The sequence below is a fragment of the Capra hircus genome, chromosome 19, assembly GCF_001704415.2.
Source record: "Capra hircus breed San Clemente chromosome 19, ASM170441v1, whole genome shotgun sequence".
NCBI classification, from domain to species: Eukaryota; Metazoa; Chordata; class Mammalia; order Artiodactyla; family Bovidae; genus Capra; species Capra hircus.
Window position 1 is genome coordinate 34,837,344 of NC_030826.1, and position 25,222 is coordinate 34,862,565.

A 25,222-nucleotide genomic window follows, 5' to 3' on the forward strand; every position below is an offset into this window, starting at 1 on the left:
AAGACGACACTGAAAGATGACCTCCCCAGGTTGGTAGGTGTCCAGTATGCTTCTGGAAAAGAGTGGAGAAATGGCTCCAGAAGAAATGAAGAGGCTGAGCCAAAGTGGACACAGTGCCCAGTTGTGGATGTGTCTGGTGGTGAAAGTAAAGTCTGATGCTGTAAAGAGCAATATTGCATAGGAACCTGGAATGTTAGGTCCATGAATCAAGGTAAATTGGAAGTGGTCAAACAGGAGATGGCAAGAGTGAACATTGACATTTTAGGAATCAGTGAACTAAAATGGACTGCTGCTGCTAAGTCGCTTCAGTCGTGTCCGACTTTGTGCGACCCCATAGACGGCAGCCCACCAGGCTCCCCCATCCCTGGGATTCTCCAGGCAAGAACACTGGAGTGTGTTGCCATTTCCTTCTCCAGTGAAAATGGACCGGAATGGGTGAATTAAATTCAGATGACCATTATATCTACTACTGTGGGCAAGAATCCCTTAGAAGAAATGGAGTAGCCCTCATAGTCAACAAGAGAGTCTGAAATGCAGTACATTGGTGCAGTCTCAAAAATGACAGAATGATCTCTGTTCACTTCCAAGGCAAACCATTCAATATCACAGTAATCCAAGTCTATGCCCCAACCACTGATGCTGAAGAAGCTGAAGTTGAATGGTTCTGTGATGACCTACAAGACCTTCTAGAACTCACACCAAAGTAGGAAGTTAAGAGATACCGGGAGTAACAGGCAAGTTTGGCCTTGGAGTACAATATGAAGCAGGGCAAGGCTAACAGAGTTTTGCCAAGAGGATGCACTGATCATAGCAAACACCCTCTTCCAACAACACAAGAGATGACTCTTCAGTTCAGTTCAGTCGCTCAGTTGGGTCCGACTCTTTGCGACCCCATGAATCACAGCACGCCAGGCCTCCCTGTCCATCACCAACTCCTGGAGTTCACTCAGACTCACGTCCATCGAGTCGGTGATGCCATCCAGCCATCTCATCCTCTGTCGTCCCCTTCTCCTCCTGCCCCCAATCCCTCCCAGCATCAGAGTCTTTTCTAATGAGTCAACTCTTCGCATGAGGTGGCCAAAGTACTGGAGTTTCAGCTTTAGCATCATTCCTTCCAAAGAAATCCCAGGGTTGACCTCCTTCAGAATGGACTGGTTGGATCTCCTTGCAGTCCAAGGGACCCTCAAGAGTCTTCTCCAACACCACAGTTCAAAAGCATCAATTCTTCAGCGCTCAGCCTTCTTCACAGTCCAACTCTCACATCCATACACGACCACTGGAAAAACCGTAGCCTTGACTAGACGGACCTTAGTCGGCAAAGTAATGTCTCTGCTTTTGAATATGCTATCTAGGTTGGTCATAACTTTTCTTCCAAGGAGTAAGCGTCTTTTAATTTCATGGCTGCAGTCACCATCTGCAGTGATTTTGGAGCCCCCAAAAATAAAGTCTGACATTGTTTCCACTGTTTCCCCATCTATTTCCCATGAAGTGATGGGACCGGATGCCATGATCTTCATTTTCTGAATGTTGCGCTTTAAGCCAACTTTTTCACTCTCCTCTTTCACTTTCATCAAGAGGCTTTTTAGCTCCTCTTCACTTTCTGCCATAAGGGTGGTGTCATCTGCATATCTGAGGTTATTGATATTTCTCCCGGCAATCTTTTTTTTTTTTTTTTAAATTTTTATTTATTTATTTATTTTTTAAATTTTAAAATCTTTAATTCTTACATGCGGTCTCCCGGCAATCTTGATTCCAGCTTGTGTTTCTTCCAGTCCAGCGTTTCTCATGATGTACTCTGCATATAAGTTAAATAAGCAGGGTGACAATATACAGCCTTGACGTACTCCTTTTCCTATTTGGAACCAGTCTGTTGTTTCATGTCCAGTTCTAACTGTTGCTTCCTGACACATGGACAATACTTTGGCCACCTGATGTGAAGAACTGACTCATTGGAAAAGACCCTGATGCTGGGAAAGATTGAAGGCAGGAGGAGAAGGGGACAACAGAGGATGAGATGGTTGGATGGCATCACCAACTCGATGGACATGAGTGTGAGCAAGCTCCGAGAGCTGGTGAGGGACAGGGAGGCCTGGCGTGCTGCAGTCCACATGGTCACAGAGTCAGACACAACTGAGTGAGTGAACTGATGGAGGATCTAGCTCCCTGAACAGGGGTCGAATCCCTGCCCCCTACATTAGGGGCATGGAGTCTTAGCCGCTGGACCACCAGGGAAGTCCTCTATTCTAACACATTTCAAAACACATTTTTGTGTGTGTGTGTGTTGTAGTCCTTAGGATTTTCCGCAAACAAGATCCTTTCATCTGCAAACAAATAATTTTACTTCATCCTTTCCAATTTAGATGTCTTTTCTTTCTTTCTCCTACCTAATTGCTCTGGCTAGAATTTGCAGTCTGTGTTGAATAGAGGTGGTGAAAGTCAGCATCCTTGCTTTGTTCCTGATCTCAGAAGAGAAGCTTTCATTCTTTTATCGTTGAGTCTGATGTTTGATGGAGGTTTATTAGTCTATGACTCTTAATTGTGTTGAGTAGTTTCCTTCTGTTCCTAGTGCTTGCATCATGAAACGGTGTTAAATTTCATCAGATGCTTATTTCTTAATCAGATGCTTTTTCTGCATCAATTGAGACAATCATGTTTTTATTTCCTTCAGTTGATGTGGTGTATTACATTGCTTACCTTCATATGTTGAACCAGTCTTACATCCCAGGAACAAACCCCACAGGGTTGGGATGTATAATCCTTTTACTATACTGCTAAATTCGGTTTGTTAGGGGTTTTTTTGTGTTGCTGTTCAAAAGGGATATTGGTCTGTAGTTTTCTTACAGTGTTTTTTCTTGCTGGTCTCATGGAATGAGTTAGAAAGTGGTCTCTCCTAAAACTCGGGAGTTGCAGCTGGCAGCTGCCCTGGGGTGGGCTGTGTGTGGTGTGGCCAGCACGCCTGTTTGGGTGGTTTTGACTTTGAATCAAAGCTTCAGGTGAGGCTTGTCCTCTAGACAGGCTACCTTATCACAAGTCTAGTCATTTGTTTCTTTTCTTATTATCAGTCTGTCTGTCTGGGCTGTGAGCTCCGTGAGGTCAGAACCTGTGTCTCACCGGTCCATCGCCCTACAGCCCTGGCCCGCCCAGCTCCTGGTGCAAATGGCAGCCGACGCGCCATAGATGAATGGGTGGGCCAGAGCCATCCTGGAGCTGAGCTGAGAGGCTCTGCACGTGACATGTGGTTGGAAAGTAGAGAGCTTGGTCTTTTTGCTGAACGGCCTTCAAGATGGCTGCCTGTGTGCAGCTCCTGTCTGAAATCCTCCCTGGAAGTGCCTTTTTTCAGTCACTTTATGAGTCAGCAGGACGTTAGCATTTACAGAGGGCTTCCCACGTGGTTTCTCATTGGAATAGTCAGCTCCATTTTGTACGTTAGCACAAGTTAGTTGCAGAGAGCAAATCTGCTCGCGTGTCAAGGACACAACAGGTGCGCTTGAACTGCCCTCCCCAGTGCCCGCTTGGTACTTTTTCTGCTTTACCACTGCAATGACCGCCTTGTGTGGTTTCTCTTGGGGTGGTGGTGCAGGTCTGGTGTGTGTTCTAGGAAGAGGGCAAGGTCGCGTGGGCATCTTCTAAAATGAATACCAAATTCATTCTATAAAGCGCATTAGGAACCAGAATTGCTTTCCGTGACATAGTGTCTGGGCAGCTATCGTTAAGTGTTGTCTTTAAAAGCCGAAGGCACCCTGTGCTTGAGTCAGCAGTCCCCCTGCAGGGTCTGGAGCTCTGTCTGGCACCCCTCTTGCCACCTTCCCTGCCGGGCTGTGGGCAGTCGGTGCTCAGCGTCTTACTGCAGAGCAGTGCCCGCTTCAGTGTGGTTGCTTTTCCAGGACGGGACGCCCCAGAGCTGGTCTGAAATACTCTCAGGCCTTCCTCTTGGTTCTGTCTTCACTAATGCTGGCCTGCACTCCTTTAAACTGGGGGCCCTAAGGCTGGCATCTCAAAATACACCCCGCAGGCCACCCGTCCGTGGCTCGTTCCAGCATTCCAGGGAGGGCCTGCTGACCTGAAGGTATCCTCTGGCCTCCCGTCTGAGTCACTCTGCTTCAGGTCAAAAGACCAGAGAAGATTCGGCGTTGGGAGCTGCCGCTGGTGAGGCGCCGGCCGCCTGAGGTAGGTGCTGTCTCGTCTTCGCTGTCGAAGATGGCCTTCGCTGCTGCTTCTCGTACGCTTAGGACCACAAAAGAGTGGCTTCCCTCTGTTCTTACTTTCTGAAATTAGATGTGTATTTTCAGATATGGGTCACAAGCATGACCTGTAGCTTAGGTCACCTTTAGCAGAACAGCTGTGTGGAGTTAAATGTGGGCTGTGGGAACGGGAGCCTGACTCCTGTCGCTGCCAGGCCCCTCCTTGCCGTGTGGCCTCCGTGTCCTGCCGCCCGGTTGGAACCCCTCGCTACCCTTTTGCCCCATTTTCTTGTACTTAACGTGGCAAATTATTTCATGACTGACCCTGACAGACCTGAACTCATCATTATCTTTGACTCTGGAGGGTTCTCAGATCCCTGCCTTTGATTTTCAGATGTAGCTGTTAATAGTTTAATTTCTGTGTGTGGTTTTTGAGTGGATTCTAACAACCTGTTTTTAGTGAAGTTTCAGTTGATTTTATTTTTGTAATTGAGAGAAGAAAGGGATCTTAGGAACTGATTCCATCTGTGAAATGCAGTGTAGGATTTTGACTGAAGGATGGAAGATGGAACAGATGGCATAAGCAGTGACAAGCCTACTTCAGGTTGATTCCTCGGAGCTCCAGAGTGAGGTTCTGAAAGCCCGTCTAAAGAGCCTTAGTAGAGAGCAGAGAGCAGTGCGCACCCACTACCTTCCTGCCGCCCGTGAAGGGGCTCTTCCACCTTCATGCGCTTGACTTGGGCCTGGAAACACTGCTGATCCCGGGCTCCTGACTTGCCCTGGAGAGAGTGGGCGTGGCTCTCAGTGTGTGGTCGTGCTTCCATTGCTTCCAGTCCAGGGGACACCTGCCTGGTGCGTGCCCCGCCTCCCCTCTCTCCACGTGCTTTCCATCCTGTCTGACTGCACCTCGTGCTATAAGCTCATCTCCAAACGCTGGGAATCGTGAGCAAGATTTTTTTCCCCACTCCCCCCCTTTTCTTTTAACCTCCAGTCTTGTATTCCATTTATATCTACAGCTAGCAGTTAAGCATTTTGATATAAAATGCAAACCATATAAACACATGTGCCATGTTAAACTGTGCCCCCCCGCCCACCAATACACACCCTTTGGTTTATATAGGAGATTTCTTTCCTGATCAGGAAATATGGCCAGCCGAGACTCAGTTCTTTTCTGCTCTTTTGCTCAGAGAAGGCCCAGACACCGCACCAAGGCCACTAAGTTACTTCTGTGTCTCGCTCTCTTGGCTGCCCGCATCGGTGGGAGTGAGACAGAAAGGAGTCAGCATAGCTGCCTCTGAGAGTCTGGAAAACCCAGGGGCCCATTCGTGTGGCCGTGTGCACGGCAGAGCAGAGTGAAAGCTGGGAGATCTTTAAGAATTTGAGAAACTCCCAGAGGGAGACTGTCAATGTTTGCAGCTTCACCTGTTCAGGGAAATGACGCTGAAACTGAACCTGACTCTAAAATAAGTGGCTTGCTCTGGGGTGTCCCTTTTCCCACCATCGTCCTGAGCTGCTGGGCAGAGTGGGTGCTGGTTTCCAGTTTACTTTACGTTCTGATTCTGAGAACTTGCCAGACTGAATGCAGGTGCATTCTCCTTACAGAAAGTGGGCCGAGAATGGACCCCCTTCACCTGGTGCCGTATTTGCCTCGGGCAGAGTGGTCCCCGGGGCCGGAAGACCCAGGCTGGCGAGCGATGTTGTGTCAGGGGCTCAAGGAACACCAGATGTGTCCAAGACGGTGTGTGGCTTCTCTTGTCTTTAGGTCAGAGGTGCTGACTTGGGCTTTGAAAAGGTGCATGGAGCTGTGTTTGTGTCAATGGTGTGCTTTGCTGGGTGAGCTCATCTTCATCCTGCTCCTCCCTGGCTGTGAGGAAGGGGTGGACGGGACGTTGCAGTCCTTGTCCGCTCTCTGCTTGCTGTGTCAGCCTCCGTGACTGTTGTGGCAGCCATGTTTCCTTTTTTTGTTTTTAAACTTTGATTTGGTGTTGTGTAAACTTCTGCTGTACAACAAAGTGACTCAGTTGTATATATACTTCTTCATATTCTTTTCCATCATGGTTTATCATAGGATATTGAACATAGTTTCCTGTGCCATACAAGTAGGACCTTGTTGCTAATTCATTCTATATATGGTAGTTCGCATCTGCTATTTCCAAACTCCCAACCCCCCCTCCTCTACCCTTTCTCCCCCTCAGCAACCAAAAGTCTGTTCTTTACGTCTGAGTCGTTTCTATAGATGTGTTCGTTTGTGTCACGTTTTAGATTCTACATAAGTGATATCATATGGTATTTGTCTTTTTCTTTCTGACTTACTTCACTTGGTGTGATAATCGCTAAGTCCGTCCGTGTTGTTGCAAATGGCATTATTTCATTTTTTATGTGGCTGAATAATATTCCATTGCGTGTGTGTTTGTGTGTGTGTGTGTGTATACACCACATCTGTATCCATTCATCTGTTGATGGACATTTAGGTTATTTCCAGATCTTGTAAACAGTGCTGCTCTGAACCTAACGATGCGTGTACCTTTCTGAATTACAGTTTTGTCTGGGTGTATGCCCAGGAGTGGGATTGCTGGATCGCATGGAAACTCTAGTTTCATTTTTTGAGGAACCTCCATACTGTTTTCCATACAGGCTGTACTAACTTACATTCTCACCAACAGTATAAGAGGGCTCCCTATCCGCCAGATCCACTGCAACGTTTCCTTTTAGTCATGGCCCTTCTGACTGGAGAAAGTTGGCCCCTCACTGTGGTTTTCATTGGCGTTTCTCTCCTGATTAATGGTGATGAACGTCTTTCCATGGGCCTGTTACCCATGGACGTCTTCTTTGGAGAAATGTTTATTTAGGTCTTCTGCCCATTTTTCGATTGGGTTGTTTATTATTTACTTCTGTGAGCTGTTTATATATTTTGGAAATTAAGCCTTGTTGGTCACATCATTTGCAAATATTTTCTCCCATTCTTTTCTTTCTTTTTTTTTTTTTTTTTTAGTCTTTCATTTTGTTCTTGGTTTCCTTTGCTCTGCAAAAGCTTGTAAGTTTGATTAGGTCCCATTTGTTTATTTTTGCTTTTATTTTTATTTCTTTGGGAGACTAACCTAAGAAAACATTGGTACCATTTATGTCAGAGAATGTTTGGCCTGTGTTTTCTTCAAGGTGTTTTATGGTATCCTGTCTTATATTTGGGCTTCCCTGATAGCCCAATTGGTAAAGAATCCACCTGCAATGCAGGAGACCCCAGTTCTATTCCTGGGTCAGGAAGATCCGCTGGAGAAGGGATAGGCTACCCAATCCAGTATTCTTGGGCTTCCCTGTGGCTCAGCTGGTAAAGAATCCACCTGCAATGCGGGACACCTGGGTTCAGTCCCTGGGTTGGGAAGATCCCCTGGAGAAAGGAAAGGCTACCCACTCCAGTGTTCCGGTCTGGAGAATTCCATGGACAGTCCATGGGGTCACAAAGAGTCAGATACATCTGTAAGTCATTTTGAGTTTATTTTTGTGTATGGTGTGAGGGATGTGTTCTAACTTCATTGATTTACACGTGGCTGCTCAGGTTTTCCAGCACCACTTGCCGAACATACTGTTTTCCCCCCATATTGTATGTTCTTGCCTCCTGTGTTGAAGATTAACTGTCCATAATTTTTTTAATTTTACTTTTATTTGCATTTATTTTTTGCGGCATTTATTCCCAGGCCATGTGTTTTTGTTTCTTCAGTTTCTTCTGGGATATCTTTTTCTTCTGTGCAACCTCTTCTGGTTTAGGAACAATCCGTTCTTTTTCAGTAAGGATCATCTCAATGTGGCAGGGAGAGCTCATGTAGGGGTTTATCCGACCATGAGCTCTGTAAGTCCTGCGCCACATCTTGGGGGCTTTGTTCACCTGGATGTGCTCAATGACCAGAGAATCTACATCTAAGCCCTTAAGTTCAGCATTACTCTCTGCATTTTTGAGCATGTGTAGTAAAAATTCAGCACTCTTTCTGGGCCACTGATCCTGCGTCCAGCCCCACTGTTTGGCCTGTGCACACCTGCCAGCTCCACCGTTGTAACGATGGAATGGCGCGCATTGCTTCTTTAAAGTGACATCCTTCAGAAACGTGGTGGCTTTTCGGATATGCATACCCTTTATGGCCTGGGCAGTTTTCACGAATGTTCTTAAAGTGAACACGAAGATTTGAACCTCTTGATTTGCATGATTTTGTGGGGTTTTCTGGGTCAAGTGAATAGCGCACCATTTTTAGGGGTCACCTCAGGCTGCTTACTGGAAAAGTGTCCATAGGTCTTTGAATTTATTTCTGGGCTCTGTGTTCTTTTCCTGTGATCCATGTGTTCATTTCTGTGCCAATACCATGCTGTTTCAATGACTGTAGCTTTGTAGTTTTATCTGAAGGCTGGGAGGTTTATGCCTCCTGCTGTGTTCTTTTTCTTCAGGATTGCTTTGGCAATTCAGGGTCTTTAATGGTTCCATATAAGATTTAGGATTATTTGTTTTAGTTCTGTGAAAAATGTCATAGGTAGATTGATAGGGGTCACATTAAGTCTGTATATTAGTTTGCGTAGCATGGCCATTTTAACAATATTCTTCCAACTGAAGAACATAGGATATCTTTCCATTTCCTTGAATTACCTTCTATTTCCTTTATTAATGTTTTATGGTTCTCAGCATATAAGTCTTCTACCTCCTTGGTCAGGTTTATTCCTGAGTATTGTATTTTATTTGTTTCATGCTGTTTTTAAAGGGGTTGCTTGTTCATTTCTGGTATTTCATTGTTAGTGTAAAGTGATGAAACCAATTTCTGTATGTTAATATTCAGTATTATTTGTTTATTTCTAAATTTTTGGCTGTGCTGGGCCTTCATTGTGGTGCAGGCTTTTGTCTAGCTGTGGTGAGCTGGGGCTGCTGTCTGGTTTGGTATGTGAGCTCATTGCAGTGGCTTCCCTCTTGTGGAGCACAGGCTCTAGGGAGCTTGGGTTTCAGTAGTTAGGGCACATGGGCTCAGTAGGTGCAGCTCCTGGCTCTAGAGCACAGGCTCAGTGGTTGTGGTACACGAACTTAGTAGCGCCATGGCATATGGAATCTTCCGGGACCAGGGGTTGAACCTGTGTCTCTGTATTGGCAGGCAGATTCCTATCCACTGTACCACTAGGGAAGTCTGGGATATGGGATTCTGTCTCTTTCTTCCTATTTGTTACTTTAATTAAACCAGGAGGTTTATGAGTCATAAACATTAAATTACAGCAATATTTGATGAGTTTCCTTTATTTCATAAACCAGAGACCCCTTCAGACAGCCTTGGAGATCTGATTGCTGTGAAACTGATTCCTGGGCTTTCAGTTAGTGATGGGTCATGATGCTGCTGGTGGTGCCAGCCGTGTTTACTGAGCTCTTACCCTTGGCCAGGGACCGTACACATACTTATATGTGCTAATTCATCCTTCGTAACAAACCTGTTTTACAGAACTTGCTTTACAAACTCGGGTGCCAAGACCCCAGCGGAGTGGTCCCCACACAGGCTGGTAAGAGGCCGAAGCAGGTTGTGCCAGCCGGGCGAGGGCTCGTCTTTGAGCCCCTGTGCTGCCACCGCCGTGTGTTCGTGTTCTCCAGATGGCCTCGGAATTTGGGAGGCAACAGGCTGCGTGCTGGTGCTTGGTGCTTCACTTTTAGCCTTCAGTGAAGCCTGAGATGAGCAGACTCCACAGGGCTGTGGTCTTCGGAAAGCTGAGACTGTTGTCCTTCCATAAGCAGTATCCCCACCTCCTGGGCTTCCTGGGCAGTGGCTGGGCCTGGGTCCTTTGAGCCAAGCAGTGTGCTTCTTCTTGGGACCTACCTGGTATGAGGATCTGGGGTTGCCAAGGGGATAAAGCTCTTCCTGCACAGCCATTCTGCTGGGTGGAAGTGTACCCACTGTGAAGGCCCGCAGGCAGCACCCACAGATCCATGGGTGCCAGAGGCACTCCTGCCTGCACTGAACCTCTCTGAGAACTTCCTAGGTGCCAAACAAAGGACCTTTAGGTCCTCGCCTTGCTTCTGGAGCTCAGCCCCACCTGAACGTTCAGTTGAGGGCAGGCATTGGTGCCAGTCATACCCAGGTAAAGAGCTAGGTGCTTTGGAAGCCACTTGGATTGCCAGGACATCCATGTGTGGGCTTGGCACAGTGTCGGGTGAGAAGGGAATGTGCCTACTTAGCAGACAGTAGCTGAGGTGTTTCACAAGTAGATTAAGTGGCGGTTGATAGGAAAGAGTCATTTTTGCAGACGTTTGTCCACGGATGTTAATTTTTTATGCTGATTAAGAATTTAGGTGTATGGGAAAGGCAGGTGAAAAGTTAATCTGAATACTGAAGTAGCTTCGTTGACAGTTCCGATTGGAACAGAGCCTGTAGCGTAGATCAGGATGGCCCTCACAAACCTGGACGTCAGGGTTAGCGCAGCGGAGGCACACACACACAGGTGGGCCCTTGAGGGTTCCGTGTGTGCCCACCTTTGAGGCACCAGAGTGGGTGCTGTCGTGGGAAGACGGGAAACACGTCCTTATATATGTGGGGCTGAGTGCTGAAGAATTGATGCTTTTGAACTGTGATGTTGGAGAAAACTCTTGAGAGTCCCTTGGACTGCATAGAGATCAAACCAGTCAATCCTAAAGGAAATCAGTCCTGAATGTTCATTGGAAGGACTGATGCTGAAGCTGAAACTCCAATACTTTGGTCACCTGATGTGAAGAACTGACTCATTGGAAAAGACCCTGATGCTGGGAAAGATTGAAGGCAGGAGAAGGGGACAACAGAGGATGAGATGGTTGGATGGCATCACTGCCTCGATGGACACGAGTTTGAGCAAACTCCAGGAGTTTGTGATGGATAGGGAAGCCTGGCATTTTGCAGTCCTTGGGACTGCAAAGAATCAGACATGACTGAGCGACTGAACTGAACTGAGGGCTTGGGATTGGGCAAGGACACTGAAGTCATTCAGTCTGACGAATGATTGAAGTCCCTTCTGATTTGCAGCCCTTCTTCTCTGAGCCCCTAATCTCATGGTCCTGGAGGGCCTGGGGCCACCTTCTCTGGGCAGCACGCATGGTACTGTTCCCCTCAGCTCCTCCTCAACGTGCCTTTAGGCCCGTGTCTCCCCTCTGGGCATGGGGGTGTGGAGAGTCGGGGGGTAAGTCCCGGAAGGAGTGGACAGTGTGCACGCTGTGTGCCCACTGCCATGGCCTCCCGATTTTGGGGGGGACGTGGCTCACCAGTGACACTGGGCGGGCACAGGCCACAGTGTCCAGGGCCTCCGCTCCAGGCCTGAGTCTGCACCCCCATCGCAGAGGGTGCTCACCATGCTGTGAGTCCCTTGGGGCGTCCTGAGGCCCATGGCCACTGAGGACACCGTCCAGGGAATGTCTCTTCTGAGAGGAGTGTAAGGGTTGTATGGCTTCCTTTTTCCTTTTTTACAGAAAAACTTTTCTCATTTCACAAATACCAGGAATTGGAAATAATATTCAGTTCAGTTCAGTCGCTCAGTCGTGTCTGACTCTCTGCGACCCCATGAACCACAGCACGCCAGGCCTCCCTGTCCATCACCAACTCCCAGAGTTCACTCAGACTCGCGTCCATCAGGTCAGTGATGCCATTCAGCCATCATCCTCTGTTGTCCCCTTCTTCTCCTGCCCCCAATCCCTCCCAGCATCAAAGTCTTTTCCAATGAGTCAACTCTTTGCATGAGGTGGCCAAAGTACTGGAGTTTCAGCTTTAGCATCATTCCTTCCAAAGAAATCCCAGGGCTGATCTCCTTCAGAATGGACTGGTTGGATCTCCTTGCAGTCCAAGGGACTCTCAAGAGTCTTCTCCAACACCACAGTTCAAAAGCATCAATTCTTCAGCGCTCAGCCTTCTTCACAGTCCAACTCTCACATCCATACATGACCACTGGAAAAACCATAGCCTTGCCTAGACGGACCTTAGTCGGCAAAGTAATGTCTTTGCTTTTGAATATACTATCTAGGTTGGTCATAACTTTCCTTCCAAGGAGTAAGCGCCTTTTAATTTCATGGCTGCAATCACCATCTGCAGTGATTTTGGAGCCCCCCAAAATAAAGTCTGACCCTGTTTCCACTGTTTCCCCATCTATTTCCCATGAAGTGATGGGACCGGATGCCATGATCTTCATTTTCTGAATGTTGAGCTTTAAGCCAACTTTTTCACTCTCCTCTTTCACTTTCATCAAGAGGCTTTTTAGTTCCTCTTCACTTTCTGCCATAAGGGTGGTGTCATCTGCATATCTGAGGTTATTGATATTTCTCCCGGCAATCTTGATTCCAGCTTGTGTTTCTTCCAGTCCAGCGTTTTTCATGATGTACTCTGCATAGAAGTTAAATAAGCAGGGTGACAGTATACAGCCTTGATGTACTCCTTTTCCTATTTGGAACCAGTCTGTTGTTCCATGTCCAGTTCTAACTGTTGCTTCCTGACCTGCATACAGGTTTCTCAAGAGGCAGGTCAGGTGGTCTGGTATTCCCATCTTTCAGAATTTTCCACAGTTTATTGTGATCCACACAGTCAAAGGCTTTGGCATAGTCAATAAAGCAGAAATAGATGTTTTTCTGGAACTCTCTTGCTTTTTCTATGATCCAGCGGATGTTGGCAATTTGATCTCTGGTTCCTCTGCCTTTTCTAAAACCAGCTCGAACATGAGGAAGTTCACAGTTCACGTATTGCTGAAGCCTGGCTTGGAGAATTTTGAGCATTACTTTACTAGCGTGTGAGATGAGTGCAAGTGTGCGGTAGTTTGAACATTCTTTGGCATTGCCTTTCTTTGGGATTGGAATGAAAAGTGTGGTATCAATTTCCTCGAAACAGGTTTCTGAGGGGACTCTGGTGGGTGCTGACACGCTCCAGGAGCGGGTCCTCAGCCACCCAGCTCAGCCTGCGATGCGCACTTGTGTCCCTACAGAGAGGAAACTGGTTCTACCCCGCTGAACGGTCCACATGGGGTGCGGGGCCTGGGGAGATCCTGCTGGGCTCAGAACTGAGGCCCAGATGCAGGATCTGGGGTCTGTGTCAGACTCAGGGGCAGAGGGTGGCCAAGTCCCTGGCATCCCCCCAGCTCATCACTAATTTATGTGCTTTGTTCTTCCAGGAAGAGTCTGCTGAGGGCGCGGGTCATGGACTTCATCACCTCCACAGCCATTCTGCCCCTGCTCCTGGGCTGCGTGGGCCTCTTCAGCCTCTTCAAGCTGCTTCAGTGGCTGCGCATGAGGGCCTACATCCGGAACGCCGTGGTGGTCATCACTGGCGCCACGTCGGGCCTGGGCCGAGGTGGGTCGTGGGGCAGTGCTGTTGGGGAGGGGCCAGGGGCGCGGGTGCAGACACGTGAGGTCAGTTGGTGACTGGGCAGCGAGGGCCTCTCTGTCCCTGGTCCAGGAGGAAAAGGCCATGGGAGCACCAGGGCTGGAGGTGGCAGCCAGGGAGAAGGCCACACACGCGTCCGGGGCGGCCTCAGTGCCGGTCAGTGTGGAGATGGGCGTCTGTATGTGGCGGCACCCAGCTTCCCAGTTGTTCAGTCGCTCCTTCATGTCCGACTCTTTGTGACCCCAAAGAGGTCCCCAGAGATGGACTGCAGCACGCCAGGCTTCCCTGTCCTTCACCGTCTTCCAGTTTGCTCAAACTCATGTCCATTGAATTGAAGAATGTTTTTGCTTCTCTGAGGGTCTTTACTGGATTCATCCACATCCCTGGTTTAAGGCTCTGGAGTCACCTTCTCCTTGCTGCTCTTCACGGGGCCTCCAGCTGTATCTGGGCAGATCAGGACAGCATCAACGAGGCATCAGCTGTTCCTTAGCCGGTCTCCAGTTAAGCTTGGTTCTAGTCTGGTTCTAGATCCACATGGAGCTTCTGGGTCCCAGGCTGCCATCAGCAGAGTGTGCTAGTGCAGGTTTGTCGGAGTCTGCACGTGTGCCATGCCACCCTACATACTCCCCATGCTGGCGCTCAGTTCCGTGGAACGAGGCCGAGAGGCGCCTTGCGGTGGGGTATACCCAGCACCGTTGTGTCTCCCACCACGTGCTGGGACAGATGATGGGAGGCAGGGTCCTCCCCTCAGGGCGCCCAGGTCCTGCAGAGAGGAGGGACTTCTGCCCGTGTGTACCCCATGTGTTCCCCGCAGCCGGCAGGCCCGGCACCCAGGTGTGTGCTGGCTCGGGTTCATCTCCCGAGTCCTCCACACGCTCACAGAAGGCGTGACTCCTCCTGGGATCTGTAGGCAGAAACCCGAAGCCAAATGGGAGCCCGCGTCTCCTCTCCCTGGGGAGGCGGCGACGGGGGCAGGAAGGGCCCAGAGTAGCAGGGCTGTGCGGGGACTGCAGGAACCTGGGGGAGCAGATGAGGACTGGACTGCTGGTGGCCAGGGGGCCTGCAGGCCTCAGGGGGCAGGGGTCCGTGCGTGCGCCAGCATGGTGTTCAGCTGAGGTCTTGGGGGTGACCTGAGGTCTGTCATCAGATCTCCCGGCCCCAAGCCACAGCCGAGCCTCTGACCTTACTCAGCTCTAAATATAGATTCTTAGCGGCCTCAGCTTCGCAGCAGAGAAGCGTTTTTTAAACGTCCTTGAGGAGCACCTGAGGGTTGGCTGTGCGGGAGAGGTGGGCTGCGGGGCCAGCGTGTGCATGCGCAGGGGAGAGGCCGTCCTCCCTTCGCCCGGTTTCCTCCTGCAGCACTGGGGCCTGTGTGGCCTTGAGTGACTGCTCTTCTTGCTGTTTCCTGGGTCTCGTCAGAGGGCCAGGAGGCCGTGTGTCTCTTCCCCTCCAGCCTCAGTACAGACACCCCTTGGCCACTGCCCATGGGTTGTGGGGAGGAGACCTCGCCCACCCTCGTGGCTCTGCCCACGTCGGCCACCTGGAGGCCTGGCAGACGTGCCGGGCGCTCAGACGGCCCTCCGTGTTCCTCCTGCTGTGTCTGCCGGCTTGTCCTGTGGATCACAGGCGCCGGGTGGAGGGGCACGTCTTGGTTCTGCGGCTGTGAGCAGCTGGGGGGCTATGAGCCAGCAGGGCTAGAGGCCTGGGGACGGGCTGGCAGCCGAGATAAGCGTGCTGCTTCTCCCTCCACCCTTCTTCCTCTCTATCAGCTTTTCTCCCCAGTCTGTTGTTTGCATCCCCGTCACTCCTGAACAGGCTCTAATTTCCTCCCTTTGTTTCGTTGCGGCGTGGATGACAGTCTCCAAAGCCGTGTGGACCCCTGTGTCCCCCACCTTACGTCTTGGTGGCAGCTCACAGAATGTCCCTTGTGGTGGTCAGGTCAGGATGAAACGGGATGAGGAAGCCAGCAGGGCTTTGGGAATGGTAGGAAACTAGCCTCGGGAATGCTGAGGGTCTCTGTGAGAGCACCCCCACCCCTACCCCACCCCACCCCACCCAAGGAGACTCATCTGGGCTCTGACCCAAGCAGCCCACCCAGGGCCAGAGCAGGGGCTCGACTCAGTCTGGGTTTGAGCCTTTGGTCAGGGTGGGCTTCAGGGAAGATGACACCACACGACCTGAACCTTCTTCCAGAAAGCTCCACCTGGATCAGGGGAGCGAGTGAGACTGCTGGAGGAGCTGTGTCTGGAAAGAGGGCGTTGTCACCCGGAACCTCCTCCCTCCTTTGCTGAGGGATGCTGGCATTAGGCCCTCACTTTGGCTGGGGAAGGATGTCGCCTGGACCCCAGAGCCTCCTCCATCCCTGGATCCGTGCCCCTCCTGTGAGCCCACAGCACTAAGACTCCACTTGACCGCTGGGCCCAAGACTCAGTCTGATACCTAGGGTGGCTGCATGGTCAGCTGGGGCGGTGGGGGCTGCACAGACCTGCTCGTGGGCACCTGAGCGAGGCCAGACCTCCAGTGAGGAAAGGCTGTGGCCCTTTAAACCCCATGTTTCCATTTTTGCCAACATCCAGTTTTTTACTTTATTTTTTGGCCTTGCGGCATGGCATGGGGGATCTTAATTCCCCAACCAGGGATTGAACGGTCGCCCCCTGAAGTGGAAGTGGGGAGTCCTAATCAGTGGACCACCAGGGATGTCCCTTGAGCAGTCTAAGGCGGCGGCTTAGAAACACACTTAGCCCTGGCTGGCACTTTCTGTCTGCCTGAGGCTGCTGTGATGCGCTCAGTCCTCACAAGAGGGAAGTGAGGATGTGGAGGCCTCTCAGGGAGACTGAGTCCGTCCTCTTGACCTAGGGGCTTTGAGCTTCGCGGTAGTCACCACTCGGCTGTGTTTGGGGCATCACTCCTTGCTCCCGCCGCCCTTCCCATTGTGGTCTTGGGGTTCCCAGGTAACCCTGGCTGGCCCAGTCCTGGTGATTCTGCCCCCACCATGGCCAATCTGGCCCTTCCCTCGAATTCTCGACACCAGAGCTTGGAGGGAACGGGTCAGAGGCCCCCTTGTGTGGCTGGGGAGTGGTGTCTGTGGGAACCCAGAGTTGTCTGCAGCCCCATCCCCTCTGTGGAGAGGCTGGGGGATGAAGTGGGGAAGGGACCTGCCAGCATTCAGAGAGCTGGGCTCCTGCTGCCTGGGACCCTGTGCAGCCCACTCCTGTCCCCCTGTCTGGACCGTTCAGCTCCTTCTCTGAATTTCTGAGCTGCCTGGAACCCTCCTGACAAGCCTGCTTTTTGCTTTGCCTCCAAAGAATGCTGATGAAGACAGGTGCCCAGGCAGTTTCAGACTCTGCCCTGCCACGGTCTTAGTTGTCACCTGGATGCTCTAGTTACTCAGAGGAGCCTGGTCTCACCCCCCTGCCCCCGATCATTTTAAAATGATGTCCCCCTTATTGTCCCCCTGCTGTTCTTTAACCTCCTTGCAAGGCTGTCAGCCTCCCCACTTTGTCCTCACTCTGTGGAGAGGAAATGGCAACCCACTGTGGTATTCTTGCCTGGAGAATCCCATGGACAGGAGCCTGGCAGGCTACGGTTCGTGGGGTCACAGAGAGTTGGACGCAACTGAGCAGTGTAGTGTGCAGAGAGCATGTGTCTGTGAGCCCTTGGGCCTGGGCAGTCTCAGGAGGAACAGCCCTGGGGCGGGGGTCTGGGGGGGTCTCCCCACCCCCTCTCACCAGAGTCCTGTGTCCACAGAAGCGCTCCTGGCAGACATGTGCCTGTTGTATTGAGGTGACAGCAAACCACTGGCCTCGGTGAGGGCGTGCAGGGGAGCTGTTCCGGCGCTGCTGACTGTTGGGCACATCCCTTGCCTCACGGAGCTTCTTTGCAGTGACAGTGGGAATCCTGCTCACAGCAGGGGTCAGAGCTGAAGACTGTTGGAAAATCCTGAGCCTGGTACCCAACAGTCTGTCCCCCGGCTCTAGCCTCCCTCCTGCACATGGATGGGTTGCAGCCCTGAACACGGCTCTGCGAGGGCCCTGACTCCCAGCCCCACACCCCTCCATGGCAGGGCTAGTACCGATGCTTGGGGAAGAAATGGCCCGCGGTTTGAGGCTGGGGAGCTGGGAGCTGAGCTGACGGGGCCGAAGGCCTGGGTCTGCCCAGATGACAGGCTGCCTTCTTGTCCCCTAGAATGTGCCAGAGTTTTTCATGCTGCTGGTGCTAGGCTGGTGCTCTGTGGCCGGAATGCTGAGGCCCTGGAGGAGCTCAGCCGAGAACTTGCTGCTTCCCGGACTCCGGAGGTGAGTGAGCCTGGGGGACTTGCCTGGGGAAGAGGTGCAGCCCGTCCTCTGCGGGTCTTCACAGTAGACTGCGCTCATTCCCACCACTCTGTACCACTGTGCGCTTAGAGAGGTCTCTCTGCGAGTTCTCCCCGTCCCCCCCAGTACCTGTTCATCTCTTTTTGGTGGTGGGAGGTTGGCAATGACTTTTAAAGTTTATTTGTGGGCAAATACACATATTTATCATTTAAACCTCTTACAAGCTTACAGTTCAGTGATAGTAAGTGCATCCACCATGTTTCTAACGATCACCTGTCTGTCCCCAACAAAACTTGGGTTCCCACTTAAACAATCCACTTTTTCCTCCACTTTCCAGTCCCTGTAAATGTCTATTCTAGATACCTCATAAAATTAAACTGTCTTTCTATGACTAGCTGTTTCTCTAAGCGCAGTGTCCTCAGGGCTCATCTACCTTACAGCATGCGTCCGAACTTCTTTCCTCTTTCTGAGGGACTGGTATTCCGTTGTGAATACAGATGTCCTGCACTTGGTCTGTGCATTTTCTTGGCGCACTGCAAGGCATCCCCACCTTGGGCGATGGTGAATGATGCCGATGTGGACCCAGGTGGACACGTGTCCGCTCCAGTCCCTGCTTTCAGCTGTTTTGGACATCCCTGGGAGTGGAATGGCAGGGTCTGTGGTAGATTTAGTTTAACCTTTTGAGGAACTGCAAACCGTTTTCCACTGCAGCTGCACCAAGTTACAGTCCCACCAGCACTGCACAAGGGTCCTGACTTCACATCCGGCACTTGTTTTCTGTTTCTTAATTATCCTGTCCTAGGAGATATAAGTGGAATCTCGCTGTGGTTTTGACTTGCATTTCCCTAATTACAGGTGGTGTTGAGCATCTTTTCATGTGCTTATTTATGTATCTCAATTAGAGAAATGTCAGTTCAAGTCCTGTTCCTGATTTTTAATCAGGTTGTTGTTGAGGAGTTGTGTGTATATCCTAGGTACTGAGTGTGTGTGCTCAGTCGTGTCTGACTCTTTGTGATGCCATGGACTGTAGCCCACCAGGCTCCTCTATCCATGGGATTTTCCAGGCAAGAATACTGGAGTGGGTTGCTGCTTCCTTCACGAGATCTTCCTGACTTAGGAATCAAAACTGAGTCTCCTCCTCCTGCATTGGCAGGCGGGTTCTTAACCCTTGGACCACCAGAGAAGCCCTTGAGGCCATGTTTGTACATGGTGATGGGTAGGACTCCAGCTTCATTCTTTTGCACGTGGATATCTAGTTTGTCCAGAGTTCCTTTCCCTCTTGAATGGCCTTGGCAACCTTGTCAAAAATCTAAATTTGAGGGTTTATTTCTGAATACTTTATTTTGTTCCACTGATCTATATGCCTGTCCTTATGTCAGTACCATACTGTTTTAATCCACGTCGTTCAGTAGTAAGTTTCAAAGGCTGAAAGTGTGAATCTTCCAACTTTTTGTCTCCAAAATTGTTCTGCTATTCCTGAATAGCCACTGCACTTCTATATGGATTTTAGGATTCTTTTTTCCTGACAAAAATGGCATTGAGATTTTAATAGGAAGTGTGTTGAGTCTAGATCACTTTGGATAGTATTGTCACCTTAACAATGTTCAGTCTTCCAATCCATGAACATGGGATGTCTTTTCATGTGTTTAAATTTTTATCATGTGTCTTACCGCCTTCCATGTACAAATCTTTCACCTCTTTAGTTAGATTTATTCCTAAGGGTTTAATTCTCTTAGCTGCTATTATAAATGGTCTTGCTCACCTAATACCCTGTTCAGATTATTCATTGTTGGTATGTAGAAACATGGCTGGGTGTTTTGTATTTATCTTGTATCCTGCAGCCAGGACAAGAAGACACAGATCGGCCATCAGAACAGCATCCATCATTGGAACACAGCCCCAGTGTTTGGGAGACAGGGTTTTCCTTGGCTCCTGAAGCTGCACAAGAAATGTGGGTTGCCTTTCTCACAGCTTCTCATCACAGAGCTTATGGTTGAAATCAGGCAACATTTTCTATACTTTGCTGGCTGAGCAGGCCCCCTGGAAGCTGCAAGTGTTCCAAGAGTTTGACCACAGAGCTGAGTCGCTTCCATTGAAATGTTCAGGCAGAGGGCAGCTCCTGCGCATCCTCTCCGACTCCACACCCCTCCCTCATCTGCGTAGGTTCAGGGCATCCTCTGAGTCAGAATGTCCACTGGTCATTTTCTTCTTGCGATGTTCTTTACAGCTTTAGTGTGTCAGTCTTTCCCATGAGACCAGATGCTTTGGGACAGAGACGTGTCTGCCTTGCTTTTACTGTCTCCAGCATGGGGCACATAGGAGTGTATAACAGTGTTTTGTGAATAAACTGACTTTGGCTTGAGAGGCATAGCAGCTCTGTAACATGGGACAGTGTACAGCATCCTGCTGGCCCAGGGTGGAGGGGGCCCTGCTCACCTTGTCTGTGACCCCTGCCCACAGCGCTGCCCAGGTCAGGTGTGAGCGTGACGGGCAGGCCACGTTCTTCAGGGAAGCTGCAGCCTGTCCTTCACGCTAGGCCACCCCCACCATGAGGAGCCAGGCCAGACCATCACTCTGAAGGTATGTTTGGCTTCTGTCGCACTTGACCAGGTGCAGACACACAAGCCTTACACGGTGGCCTTCGACCTCGCAGACCCTGGGGCCATAGCAGGGGCTGCCTCTGAGATCCTGCAGTGCTTTGGCCACGTGGACGTGCTCATCAATAATGCTGGGATCAGCTACCGAGGCGCCATTGTGGACACCAGCCCAGACGTGGACAAGAGGGTGATGGAGACAAACTACTTTGGTCCAGTAGCTCTGACAAAGGGTAAGGCCTTGGGTCAGAAGGGAGAAGCGCCCAGGCAGGCTGGCATTGTTTCCATTTCCTGTGGCTCCTTCTTCCTGGACCTGCTGTCTTACTCCACCCTGGGGTCAGTGCTGTCCTTGCGACTCAGGGTTGGCTTTTCTGGGCCTGGGCCTGCGCTGTGTTGCTGCCTCCACGTCCCACTGTGTTTGGCAACCTACCGGGTGCAGGCAGGGCACAGCAGAGGCATGCTGTCGTCCTGCCACGGTTCTCACAGCAGGGCACAGGGGGCTGAGCACTCTCAGATGTGGCCCTCCCCAGGCTCTCCATGTGAGCAACGGTGACCTCTGCCCTCTCCCCATAGCGCTCCTGCCTGCCATGATCAGACGGCGCCAGGGCCACGTGGTTGCGATCAGCAGCATCCAGGGCAAGATCAGCCTGCCTTTCCGATCTGCGTGTGAGTGCTTCCTCCTCCCGTCAGACGCTCCTGCCCCCACGTCCATTGCTGTTTACCCCTGTTGTGAAGACAGCAGGCTCCTGGTCCAGAATTCAGACACAAGAGGGACGCTCAGCACAGAGCATGTGGGGACCTGAGAGGCGTGCACCCCTGAGCAGAAGCCTGGGCTCAGTCCCAGCTCCACTCCTCACACCACGTGTGACCGCGTGCCAGGCCCCCTCCCAGTGCCACCACCACCATCAGCCCACAGGTGCTGCCCCTCCGTCCGGTTACTGCACACGCCTCCAGAGTTCTGCGTGTGATGAGACGTGCAGTTCTGTGCTTCCATTATCCCGCTTGACAGTATCTTTCCACTCAGCTCCCGACTTGCTGAGCGGATGGGCGTCATGTAACTCGGTTGTCTCGGTGCCTGAGGGGACTGCCTTCCTCAGTGGCCAGCAGCAGGGATGTGCTGCGTGCAGCATCCTTCAGCGTTTCTCTCTGGGCACTCACTCGCTGTGAGAGGGTTTCAGTAAGATTAGTTCCAGAAAGTGGGAATGCTGCCAGCTCAACCTCAGTTTAGACTCACCTCCCAGTGTGCACAGCTGTGCCAGGATGGTGGGACTGCACCATCACGGGGCACCAGCAGGCAGATTCGTTTAAAAATGTTAGAGGTAATGTCACAATTACCTCTAAACTGTCCTGGTAACTGCATTCTTTGGTTCAGTCTGCAAGGAAACACTGTTGTAACCGAGCTCCCCACCCCCAGATACCTGAGGCAGCTGCGAGGAAGGGGTATGTGGAGGGGAGAGGGCGTGTGGAGGGGAGGGGCAAAGCCTGGCGAGGACGGCCACATGGCACCCTCAGCTGGACAGGGAGCCCATCAGAACTGGACGCAGCCCAGCGCTCCTGGTGCAAGCGTGTATCCAGGGCCAGCTGTGGGGCTTGTGAGCCCACACCAGCTCCCTCACCCCTGCGGCCACACTCAGGATACCCTGAGACGCCTGGGGATGCCATGTCCACACTTGTCCTGGGCTGGTGGGTGGCTTCCTCAGGAAATGTGTGGGCATCACAGCTGGCAGCAGGGGCCACACCAGGCATTCGGGGGTGGGGGTGGGGGGGTACACAGTGCTCTTTGTACCGAGTTGTTTCTAGATGTCACTGGATTTGGTCTTTCTGAATTTTATCGTCCTCTTGGCTGTGACTGCGTAAGTCACACTTGGTTGGGAAGCTTCATAACCCCCAGGCTGGACAAGGTGGTGCCTCCTGGGCGCACTGGCCAACCCACAGGCAGCGCTCCCCAGTCATGAAGTGTTGGGGGCGGGGGGCACTTCATCCTCTTGGGGCTGTTGTGAGGCCAGGTGGGAGGATCCAGGAGGTGAGCGCGCGGAACTCTGGGGACTCTTCCACACAAGAGGCTGCCCCGGGGGAGCTGACAGACTTGAGGCCTGGAGTGGGTTTACACACGTGCTGCCATGCAGGCAGGGAGCATCCCTGGACATTGATTTTCAGTGATGAAACCTAAAACAACGCTGAGCCCATTCTGTGGCTATGACCCTGAGCCACATGGCAGCTGCCCAGCCAGCCTTCCACATAGAGAGAACCCTGAGCACGAGTAACATGGACCACAGGAGCAGCCTGTGGCCATGCCCTCGTGTGCAGGGACCTGGCTGGCGTGAGACACCAGCAGCCTGGCCCCTCTGAGGAACTGCGCTGAAGGTGTGGGGAGGACTTTCGCTTTCTTCCTTTAGTTTCTTCTGAACTATCTGAATGTTTTACACAGTAGACTTTAAACTTTTAATTTAGATTAAATTCACACTTAGAACTTGCAGGAGCAAGAATGCCCATGAACCTTTGACTGTATGTGCTATGTCGTATTCTGTGTGAGTTGAGTACATGTACGTTAAGATGCACAGGGTATTCCCTGAACTGGAGTGGGAGACCTGATGCCCTCCTGTTCAGGGTCCTGACGGGCATCATCCTACCCTCCCTGGTCACCGACCTTTGCAGACGCGGCCTCCAAGCATGCAACCCAGGCCTTCTTTGACTGTCTGCGGGCTGAGGTGGAACAGCATGACATCGAGGTGACGGTCATCAGTCCCGGCTACATCCACACCAATCTCTCCCTTAATGCAGTCACAGCCGACGGGTCCAAGTATGGAGGTGAGGCCCCAGCGTGCGTTCCTCTGTGAAAGCTCCCTGATGATCTTGCAGTTTTCATTCAGAGTATCAGTTTAAACCACCTGACATTGTGAGGTTGGTCATGTATACTGATGACCGACCTCAGCACCAACCATCTCTACCCTGAACCCTGTAGGCTGGAGGAAGTTGTGGGAACAAGCCCACACCAGCGCTTGGGAGACGCTGACAGGACTCCAGCTAGCCCGCTGTTAGTGCTAAAGTGACCAGGCCAGGTCTCTTCCCGTGAGGTTCCCCTGCAGTGTTGGGAGGACAAGACTTCAGGGGTAGGCAGAGGCCAAAGACAGCACAGAGCTGACCTGCAGTCAGCACTAGTGGCTGGATCAGCAAGGCTCAGCGTGCAGGTGGGGCCAACCAGGACCAGCTGGCTTTTGCCTCCCCAGCTGGTGGACCCACATGAGTTGCCTTCCTGCGCCTGCTCGGGGCCTGCCTCCTGGGACATGCTCCTGGGAGTATGCTGGGTGTTCATTAGGGGCCTCCTGGCCAAGCCTGAACCAAGACCACCCATGCCCAGGACAGCAGCCCCCTCACTCAGCAAGGCAGCAGAAGCCGTACAGAGGCACGGGGCTGGGTAAGTTCATATGTATTTATTCCCAGGATGGCAGCCATGCCCCATGACTTGTGGCATCTAGTTCCCTGACCAGGGATTGCACCCATGCCTCCAGCATTGAAGTAGTCTTAACCACGGCACCACCAGGGAAGTCCCAAGAATCTTTCTTAAAAACTTCCTCTGTGGCATTTAAAAATGAGCAGCCACCAGAAACCTACTGTTCTGTTGATGGAGGAAGCTGGGCAGTATCGTGGCTGTGGGTGGCCTCCCCTCTGCCTGCTGCTCCTGCTTTGTGGGCACAGTTCACCAGTGACAAGGGAAAAAGTAACATCTTGTGCCCCTCCCTGCATTGACCTCTGGTCCACAAAACAAACCAAGGCTTCCTTCCTGCCTGTCACCCATACACCCAAGACACAGGCCCTGCCACCTGCCTCGCTCCTCTCACTCCAGCCAGCGTGCTCTGCAGCCCTCCCACCCACCTGGCCCCCTGCCCTGGCACAGCACCCTTAGTCACTGGTTGCCCCAACTGGCTGAAATGCCCCAGGTCAGGGAGTGAGGGAGCATCTGCTGGGCACCCCCTGGCTATGGACTGAAGTTCTGAGCTGTCTACCTCCCTCCTTGGACTGCAGGGATGGTCGCTGCACCTGCTGCCCAAGCCCCTGGGAGAGCTCCCTGGGGGACCCAGTGTCCAGAGTTGACTCAGGTCCTCCTTGGGGCTTCTGCCCCCAAGCTCAGTGAGTTTCCTGTTTCATTTCAGTGATGGATGAGACCACAGCCCAGGGCCGAAGTCCTGTGCAGGTGGCCCAAGACATCCTGGCTGCTCTGGGGAAGAAGAAGAAGGATGTGGTGCTGGCCGACCTGATGCCTTCCCTGGCTGTTTACCTTCGAACTCTGGCTCCTGGGCTCTTCTTCAGACTCATGGCCTCCCGGGCCAGGAAGGAGCGGAAGTCCAAGCACAGCTAGTGCCCATCCTGGTGGGCAGGTGGGGCAGTCACTGCTCCATGGGGACTGTGTTGGACTTCTGCCTCATGGGTGGGGAAGGAGGGAGACGTGCTTTCCCTGCGGACCCCTGGCCAGGCCTGCTGGTGGGGGACGGGAACTAGGAGGACGTCTGGGAACCAAGAAGGGTGAGGGACAGCTTCCTCCAGGTGGAGGGTCTAAACTCTGGGACATGAAATAAAGGAAGGAGCCTGAGAGCTGTGGTCCCCGAGGGCAGGCAGAACTACGCCTCTTTCATACCTCAGCCTCTGCACCTTAGGGCCAGAAGACACCCTCATGTCACCTGAACCTGGTTCTCAGGGAGGAGGCAGCGGCCTTCACACTGTTGACGGGACCCCCAACGTCTTGGTCAACGCAGCAGATGGTCAGCATGGGACTGGCCTCCCTGTTGTTCAGTGCGTGG

General features: G+C 51.7%; 1 protein-coding gene and 1 pseudogene across 3 annotated transcripts; one reads left to right on the forward strand and one right to left on the reverse strand.

Annotated features, from left to right (window-relative positions):
• Window positions 3,996–25,042, forward strand: DHRS7B (dehydrogenase/reductase 7B). Of its 3 annotated transcripts, XM_013972217.2 has the most exons (8): window positions 3,996–4,167; window positions 5,784–5,919; window positions 13,308–13,486; window positions 17,705–17,814; window positions 20,443–20,659; window positions 21,000–21,092; window positions 23,082–23,234; window positions 24,578–25,042. In XM_013972217.2, exons 2-8 carry the CDS (start codon window positions 5,798–5,800, stop codon window positions 24,781–24,783), a joined length of 1,080 nt encoding a protein of 359 aa, XP_013827671.1. In that variant the 5' UTR covers window positions 3,996–4,167; window positions 5,784–5,797; the 3' UTR covers window positions 24,784–25,042. The 3 variants fall into 3 exon arrangements, with proteins under 3 accessions (XP_013827671.1, XP_013827672.1, XP_005693686.2); XM_013972218.2 differs by lacking the exon at window positions 5,784–5,919; XM_005693629.3 differs by lacking the exon at window positions 3,996–4,167 and having other exon boundaries at window positions 5,780–5,919.
• On the reverse strand, window positions 7,864–8,430 carry LOC102185219 (annotated as a pseudogene).

Coding starts and splice junctions, on each gene's coding strand:
- DHRS7B (XM_013972217.2), top strand. CDS start 5,798: ATGGACCCCCTTCACCTGGTGCCGTATTTGCCTCGGGCAGAGTGGTCC. Junction 5,920..13,307: donor CACCAGATGTGTCCAAGACG/GTGTGTGGCTTC, acceptor TTGTTCTTCCAG/GAAGAGTCTGCTGAGGGCGC. Junction 13,487..17,704: donor CACGTCGGGCCTGGGCCGAG/GTGGGTCGTGGG, acceptor CTTGTCCCCTAG/AATGTGCCAGAGTTTTTCAT.